Genomic DNA, 8617 nt, shown 5'->3' with positions numbered 1-8617 from the left:
TCCCTCCCCCCACCGACAATACCTGCTGGACCTGAGACTCGAACCCGCAACCTTCGGGTTACAAGTCCGACTCTCTAACCATTAGGTCACAACTGCCCCCAATTAAATGCATCCTTGCAGGATAAAAGTATTCATTTAAAAAAATCTAACTTTCAAACGGTAGTGTAATGTGCAATGGCCACCTACAGGCCTATTATGTGAAGTGTAGGCTGGCCAAAAGTTATTATATTAACATTTAGATAATTATGCAGCATTATGAAAGTCTCTTATGAAGTGAAGTGAAGTGACGTGACATGACATGTGGCCCATACTCGGAATTAGTGCTCTGCATTTATCCCATCCAAAGTGCACACACACAGCAGTGAACACACACACACACCGTGAACACGCCCCCAATTAAATGCATCCTTGCAGGATAAAAGTATTCATTTAAAAAAATCTAACTTTCAAACGGTAGTGTAATGTGCAATGGCCACCTACAGGCCTATTATGTGAAGTGTAGGCTGGCCAAAAGTTATTATATTAACATATAGCTAATTATGCAGCATTATGAAAGTCTCTTATGAAGTGAAGTGACGTGACATGTGGCCCATACTCGGAATTAGTGCTCTGCATTTATCCCATCCAAAGTGCACACACACAGCAGTGAACACACACACACACCGTGAACACACACCCGGAGCAGTGGGCAGCCATTTATGCTGTGGCGCCCGGGGAGCAGTTGGGGGTTCGGTGCCTTGCTCAAGGGTCTCACCTCAGTCGTGGTATTGAAGGTGAGAGAGAGCGCTGTACATTCACTCCCCCCACCTACAACCCCTGCCGGTACGAGACTCGAACCCGCAACCTTTGGGTTACGAGTCCGACGCTCTAACCATTAGGCCACAACTTCCCCCTTTAAGAGTAATGTTACAGAAAAACTAATATTGAGAAATATTACAATTTAAAAGAATGTTTTTCTATTTTAATAGTTTAAAATGTATTTTATTCCTGTGATGGCAAAGCTGAATTTCCAGCATCTATTTTTTTTGGGAACCTGTGATACTTTTTTGGGGTTAATTGATAAATAAATAAAAATTAAAATAGAGATGTTTTCTAACAATATAAATCTTTACTATCACTTTTTTTTTCAATTTAATAAATCCTTGCTAAATAAAAACAAATTTCTTTAAAAAAATAATTTTAAATACTGACCTCAAGCTTTTGAACGGTAGTGTAGGCCTATATTGTTATAAAAGTTATATTTTAAATAAATGCTGTTCTTTCTTTTTCTTTTTTTTACCTTTTATTCATCAAATAATCTGAAAAAGTATCACAGGTTATAAAAAATATTAAGCAGCACACCTGAGTGAGAGCGAACAGGACTGGAGCTACGACTCCTGCTTCTCCACTAGAAGAAAACATCCATTCAAACATCATTTCAGTTCAGTGCTTTAACAATTTAAATTAAATTCAGTTTATTCAGTTTTATTCAGTTTACTCAGTATTCAGTTTTAAACGGAATGTTTTTCATTTTTACAATTTAATCATTTAAAAAATTATATTCATTTTTATATTACTTTATTTATGTATTCAAATTAAAAAATGTAGTAGTTCTTTAACAATAATGCATAAAACTTATTAAGAAACATTAACAAAAATATCCACAAAAACTACTTTTTTAGATAAGTCTTTTCTTCTTTTCTATGAGGTATGTCATGACTAGTATGAATGCTATTTAGATTGATTTTCTCTGAATGGCCTCCACATACCAGAGCTCCTCTCCTAGTGACCGCCTCTCCCTTCAGTATGACAGTGTCTCCCTCCAACAGCGCAGGCCACACGTGACATGCCACCAGCGGAGCGGTGAACTCAGAGTCAAAACTGCGCCTGTACCTGAGAGGAAGAGAAAGTGCGATGGGTAAGTCACTCATTTACATTTCTGTTCGTCTCAATTTTAGTTTTTTGTTTCATTGATAAAAATTTCAGTGTAATACATATCTTTAAAAAAATTCTGCATTTTAAATCACTGTGTGAGGAGATAAAAGATGCATCTCAAGACCTTTGATGGGTGTTAATGTGCATGTGTAAGTGTGTCTAATTTATGAGCTCCACTCACTTAACGTCACTGTAAAGTTCTCCATCTGAGCTGAAGGCCAGGTCCAGTGGTGGGTCCAGAGTTTGCATAGCAAATGCTATTCGACATGCTTCCCTAATGAAGCTGCTGATCAGAACAAAGTCCACCTCTGGAGGGAAAGAGATGCGTGGGTTTACATTCATCGCGTTGATGACATCCTGTAGATGGAAATTGAACAATTACAGTGTTGTTATTGCTAACTTAAACTATTAAATACATTTTTTTTTAAATACGTGAAAAAGTCAAAAACAAAACAAAAAACAGAAATGTTATCTGAGCAACTAACTGAAATAAATAATCTGAAGTACTAAAATTACTGAAACTAAAACTGAAATAAAAATAGATTAAAGCTAGATATAAATATTTTTTTTAAATGACAAAAGCATAAAACAAAATTACTACAACTTAAAATTAAATTAAAATAAAACTGAAAAAATAAAAATAAAAGCTAATTCACAAATATTAAGAAATGTTATAATAGTATATATATATAATACAAAAATAACACTGGTGCACAGACGATTTCTAGGGAAAATAAAACTGTTAAGAATTCAAAAGAGAAAAGTCTGTTCAGATTTTTGAGAATGATAAGACATTAAAAAAAAATAGTGTTTTGTGTGTTTATTTCAGATTTCAAATTTCAGAGCTGCCATAGTTAATCACAGAAAGGTATCAGTGTTTGCAACTTTGGTCAAACGTACATTAACGCTGGTCTGCACATCATACAGGTCCAGATTTCTCACAATGTAATCCACCACTGCATCCTCCAAACTCTCAGGACCAATGTGAGTGGAGGAAAGTGTCTTCCTCACACGTGTTTTAAACTGACGATAGGCCAGCTTAGCAGCCTGAAATGATTCCTGTTGGACAATACAAATTATTATAACACAGCATATAATACAGCATCTTCCCTGCTGCTATAAAATAATAATATAATATAAATTTTTTTATTTCCAGATATATATAAAAATAGAATTATAAAAATATATTTTTTCTTTAATTTTGGATCAGATTAAGTAACTGTTCAAATGAAGTAACTGCTATATTCTTTAATATGTTCTGTAACTTTAGAAAGGACCATAACATTATTACTAGCCTAGTGGTTATCAATGAATGGCAATGGATATCCAGAGTTAGTCTTACCACAACAGCGATGAAAAGGATCCTCTGGACTGTTTCCAGGTCATCGATGTATCTGCGCAGGAGACTCTGGGATTCCAGTCTCTCTGTGGTGTACAGGTCTGAGAAATGGGAGACCAGTCGCGCGTGCCGAGAGGAACTGGTGAGCTGTGCGCGTGTAGGAGACTCGCCCCTCACAGGGCTAACGGAGCGACTCCGGCGGGGAAGAGGACTAGGTGAACGGCTCCTGACCAATCTGGAAATGAGTAAAGAGAGTAAGTTAGGCTTACGTAAGTCTCATTAGCACTGAGCAACGAAGTGTTTTCATGTCAAACGTACCTCTCCTGCAGAACAGTTTTTTCAGCGGTGAGAAACGAGATCTCATCTCTTAGGATTCTGACCTGCTTCTCATAGTCATCAAGTACATCCAGCTTTCTCTTATACAGATCAACCTGATCTTGAGCAATTCGCAACCTTACACAAATACACACAAAATAATTGATATTCAATTCTCATACATTTTACTTTCTAGTACACAAATGGTTTAATCCACAAAGAGTTCACGATCTCTGACTCACTCTGCCTTTAGATGTAGTATTTCATCTTCTGTGGCCAACAGGGTGGTTGCAGATTTATTCTTTGTGGAGTCCAGTTCAATCTGGGTGTCAGCAAGCCTGGAATCAAATAAACAATACAGCTGACTCTGATTTATTTTTATGGAGTATAAAATGTAACACTGATTCTTACTGATTACGATGTATTGTGCATTAGGATAAGGGTGCAGTTTGTCAGGGGTTAGGGTTCTGTTTATATGAATCCTAAACTTTGCAATCCAATTCACACTTTCGTTTGCACGAGCATTGATGTATTCTGAACAAAACTTGTTCAAAACAAATGTGCAGTGCCTCAGTCACTGTATTCAGAACTAGAGAAAGCCACAGCTATACGGTAAAAAAAAAAAATCTGTCAAATTTACGGTAAAAACACTGGCAGCTGTGGTAGCAACTGTAGCAACAGTTTAGGTTTTACAGATTTAACTTCAATTTACATTTAAATACCATATTTTATTAACTGATATAATATTAATATACCAATCTATTGAAGTACTGAAATCTGTTTAGTACCTTTGTAATACACTGATAACCACCAAGAGCAGGCGGTGATGAGAAACATGATGAACCAGAGCTCATCACAAGCAGCTTTTCCACAAGCTGAGAAGGAAAACACTAATATATAAGGAGCGCTGTGTCGTTCACACAAATACTAACCACCATGGTAACAAACGACAGTAACGTTATGCAAATAAACATTAATTTAACCACATAGATGTAACATACAACCCTAATGAACACAACTGATAAGAAAAAACTAAGAAGAAACAGTTATTTCAATGAAAAAACATCAAATGTGAAATGTAACGCGGGGAATTCTGGGAATGTCAATTTATGTTTTTTTCACTGTAAATTATACATTCTTTTTCTCATGAAATGTCCAGTGCAGTTTTTCACCCTATATAGTAGAGGAACTTACCGTTAACCAATTAATAGTTTTTACTAGCATTTGTAGTCTTTTACTCAAATTACAATAATTTTTTTCACTGGAGATGAGTATAACTGTTGTTTTAACCTTGATGACATAGCTAAAGAAATCTGAAAAAATATGTCAGAAGAGCTTTTTTATTTGCAAGTATATTGGTAAATATTCAGTCTCCTCAAAATTGACCAGTTTGTAAGACATAATATAAAAATATGCACGTTAGAAAGATGTAAAATGCATGTGAACAGAGCTCAAAGCGCTCTAAACATATGCATCATGGCACTGCACGTGTGCAGGGTATTTTTGAATCTGAAATTTCATTCGAATCGAGCTCAATCAGATTGTTTGAGGTGTTTACATGAATGCTTTCAGTCCAATTACTAATGGACTATTTGGGTGCATGTAAACGTAGCTAGTAATGACATTTTCATTCAAATATCCCCCCATCCTTCTCTGATTTTCAACAAATCACACCCTGATTAGGATGTTGGTAATAAATGAACAGAAGTTTTTAAAGAAATTTGTACAGAATATAATTTTTTGTGATCTATCCCTAAACTGACACTCCTAAGACCAATGATCTTGTTTAGACTTGTTACTAGAATTGATACTGACTCCTGTTTAACTGTGTCCAACTCCATACGTGTAGAACACAGCTGGTCTTCTATTTTCTGCATGTCACTCTCATGAGCTGAGGATAGTTCCCGAATCTTCCGACCTTTCTCCATAGATTCCTGATCAGCACACACAAATGTATACAAGTGCCAACACACATACACGCAGGTATATGGCTACTCAAAATAGTTATTTCACTCCTGACAACCATTATACACAAAGCACACACTGGTGGTTGCTAACATGTGGAACAAATGGTAAGGACAGCAGCAGAGGATTCTGGATATCCAACTGACCTGAATGAGGCTAAGGCTGGTATCTGTGGAGACAGACGTAGCTGCAATGGTGAAGCAAGAGCCAAGCCACGGTAAAAGGCGAGATTTCAGTGTGTCAACCCCTGAATAATGTCCCCCTGAGGAAGACAGAGGACAGAGAATCTGCTTGAACATTATTGTTAAACAGCCACCTAGAGGGAATGACCATGTGACATGCTAGAGGTGAATGAGACACTAAATACTGTATTTAAATACTGAAAGTAAAGAGAGGGGCAGATCCATTTGTTACCCTCTTGTGCTGTAAGGTTGAGTATGGTGAACAATTGACCCTGAATTTTAGAGGTGAGCTCCACCAGCTCACAGCACCTATTCAGGTTTTGGTCACAAGAGAACACCTGTGAGAAAAATGATCAAAGGATGTTATAAAATGAGATGAGGCATAGCAAGGTAGTATGCAACAGCAAAAGGTAAAGCAGTAATTGTGGAAAAGCCCCCAAACTACAACAATGGGCTGAATAGAATATCATACTTCCCGATTAGGTAGCACAAAAACAATTCCTTTTATTTTTTTGGCATTGCAATAATGTTTTGCTTATAGTGAAAAATAAGTACACTACAACTCATTCTGATATTCCAACTTCTTTCTATGCAAACTTTGTATTCATGGTTTTGAAATATATTTTTCAAGTGTTTTTTTTTAACAAATATCAAGAATCCAAAGTTATTAAGTTAAAATATGTGATATGTTTTAACTTTGAACCTAAATGTATTTTTTAACTTAATATTTTAAAGAAATAGTAAAAGAGAATGTCAATCTACTAGCCTACATTTCTCTCTCTCTTCTTTTTACATAATTTCAGCCTTTTAAAGAAACACCAGCTAGACATTTTTACTCTAAAACCCACATATCCAATTACTGAAAACTGAAAACATGCTTAGCACATAAAAAACGAATTACTCTCTTCTCAAAGCATTTTATTTAACTTTCATTTCTTTATATGAATAAATTATGTTTCTAAAAGAATTAATGATAAATAAAATAAACTACGCGACACTGACCTGTATCTGTTAGGCTAGAATTCGTAATTACTAATGATTTGAGAAGATTAGTGCAATTTTCAGGACACAAGAAGAGACTCCCTCCATTCATAAACACAAGCGTGACGGGAGCGCGCACGTTTGCTCTCAGCCTATCAGAAGTGCCCGGAAATTGAGTTGTCCTGACAACGAGCGTCCATAGAAACCAAACTCTGCCTCAAAATCAATGCAAAAAAGCAAATATTCCAACTCAGGTCTGTTGTTAGAGCGAAGCACAATGAAGGACACTCTTGTCTTGTGCATATTAATTCAGGTTGCTTGGCAATTACTCCAGTAGCCTATGTTATGACTATCTAACAACTGTTTTTTGTGCATACTGAGTTGTGCAAACTCCAGCCACAAAACAGATGCATCTAAATAGTTCAAATAGGCCTACATGTGGTGAAAACAGTTCCCAGACAGAATCTCAAATACTATCACAATCTAGAATCCTGAATTTGTGCACTTAATATAATACACATAACTGACTAAACATACTGTAAAGTCTGTAACTATAGTAAACTACTATTGTGGTTGATCACAGACTAAGTGCAGCTTCAATTATTGATGACTTACATGATAGTCTTTGTACCAAGCTTCCAGTTTGTCCTGCAAAACACCGTACGGAGATGAGTTCACCAGTCTTCGTAAAGTGTCAGCCATAGCTGCGGATCTGCTGCTGTAATCCTGCTTCAGGACGTCCCGGTGCAGTTAATCCAGCAGCGCGGGTAACGTTATGCGCTTTGTATTTATACTGCTAGTAAAAGCCCACCATTCACACCCTTGACTTTCAGCGAAACCATGGACGCGCTTTTAGTTGTAGCAACGGTTTGCTAGACTTCTCAATTTGAGGAAATATAGCTGTATAAGCACAACGTGAACAGCCTGAACCATGCGAGCTGTTTGTTTTAACACGGCCTCTTATTATGTTACTCAGTGTCTCCGTCTGAAGGTGAAGCTCGGCTCTCAGTGATGAAATCTCACACTGTTAAGTGAGTGTCAGATGTCAAGTGCAGGAAGATCTTTATTTACACTCTCTGGAAGAACAGTAATGCCTTAATTGATTTTCCATCATTTAACTTTATATCACGTGACAAAGTTACAAGTCACTGCTCTGATCACAAATTAAATGAAAATAAACAATTTTAAGTAATGCATTGTAGTTACTGCATGAATTAACTGAGTTATCCAGCAACTGTGACCTAGTATAACAAAGTGGTAACACAAATAATGCAATAAACGTTAAATAAATGGCATAACTGCAACATAAAACACCATGTACACATAACTGATCACTTTATAAATAAATAAATAAATAAAACAAGTGTTTACGCAGGGAAATGTAACTTTTGCTATCAATAATGCTTACTTTTTTACTCATTTAAAAATATATTTTGCTGTAAAAGACTTCTCTGAAATGTATAAGGTAATTCATGTTAAGTTGGTAATAGCCTCCTGAGAACCAGAAAAAAATGTTTTGTGAATTATTTTTATTTTTTAATGTCATTACATTGGTTGGAGCATAAGAAACAAATGGAGAAAAAAATAGATTTTATTCATATTTTATTATATATTTGTAAAGGATGCCAGGAGTAAGCTATTTAAAAAAAAAAAAAAAAGTTGTGAAAAAGCATGTATAGGCAAAAACAATGTTTTATTTTTTCATTCACCAATCAGTTTTTAGGGTTCAGGCTATTTTTAGCCAAACTTTGTACAAAGATGATTCTCAACTATTTTATGAAACAACAGAATGATTTGATATACTACTGTACTTTATGGAATGTGTAAAATGTCCATAAATAAGTATTCCCATTCTAATGTATATATACATTGCATCTAATTTGCATATTAATGTGTTCTTGGGGCAAACCATAATGAAAAA

At 35.7% G+C, this 8617-nt stretch overlaps 1 protein-coding gene across 1 annotated transcript in view; it reads right to left on the bottom strand.

The window, feature by feature from the left end:
* LOC107718421 (mitochondria-eating protein-like) overlaps positions 1-7734 on the bottom strand; it is an 8649-nt gene extending 915 nt beyond the window's left edge. Inside the window, exons 1-11 of the mRNA XM_016525486.1 lie at positions 7312-7734; positions 5948-6053; positions 5680-5795; positions 5384-5502; positions 3811-3906; positions 3572-3706; positions 3257-3488; positions 2815-2973; positions 2096-2271; positions 1749-1872; positions 1342-1387 (exon numbers count right to left, since the gene is read on the bottom strand). Coding sequence (XP_016380972.1) covers positions 1342-1387; positions 1749-1872; positions 2096-2271; positions 2815-2973; positions 3257-3488; positions 3572-3706; positions 3811-3906; positions 5384-5502; positions 5680-5795; positions 5948-6053; positions 7312-7398 — 1396 coding nt within the window. The 5' untranslated portion in view covers positions 7399-7734. The remainder of the gene's footprint in view (positions 1-1341; positions 1388-1748; positions 1873-2095; positions 2272-2814; positions 2974-3256; positions 3489-3571; positions 3707-3810; positions 3907-5383; positions 5503-5679; positions 5796-5947; positions 6054-7311) is intronic.
* Between the last annotated feature and the right edge of the window lie 883 nt (positions 7735-8617).

This window comes from Sinocyclocheilus rhinocerous, unplaced genomic scaffold (assembly GCF_001515625.1).
Source record: "Sinocyclocheilus rhinocerous isolate Xijiao unplaced genomic scaffold, SAMN03320098_v1.1 scaffold453, whole genome shotgun sequence".
Taxonomy (NCBI): domain Eukaryota; kingdom Metazoa; phylum Chordata; class Actinopteri; order Cypriniformes; family Cyprinidae; genus Sinocyclocheilus; species Sinocyclocheilus rhinocerous.
This window is presented reverse-complemented; position numbering and strand designations above follow the sequence as displayed.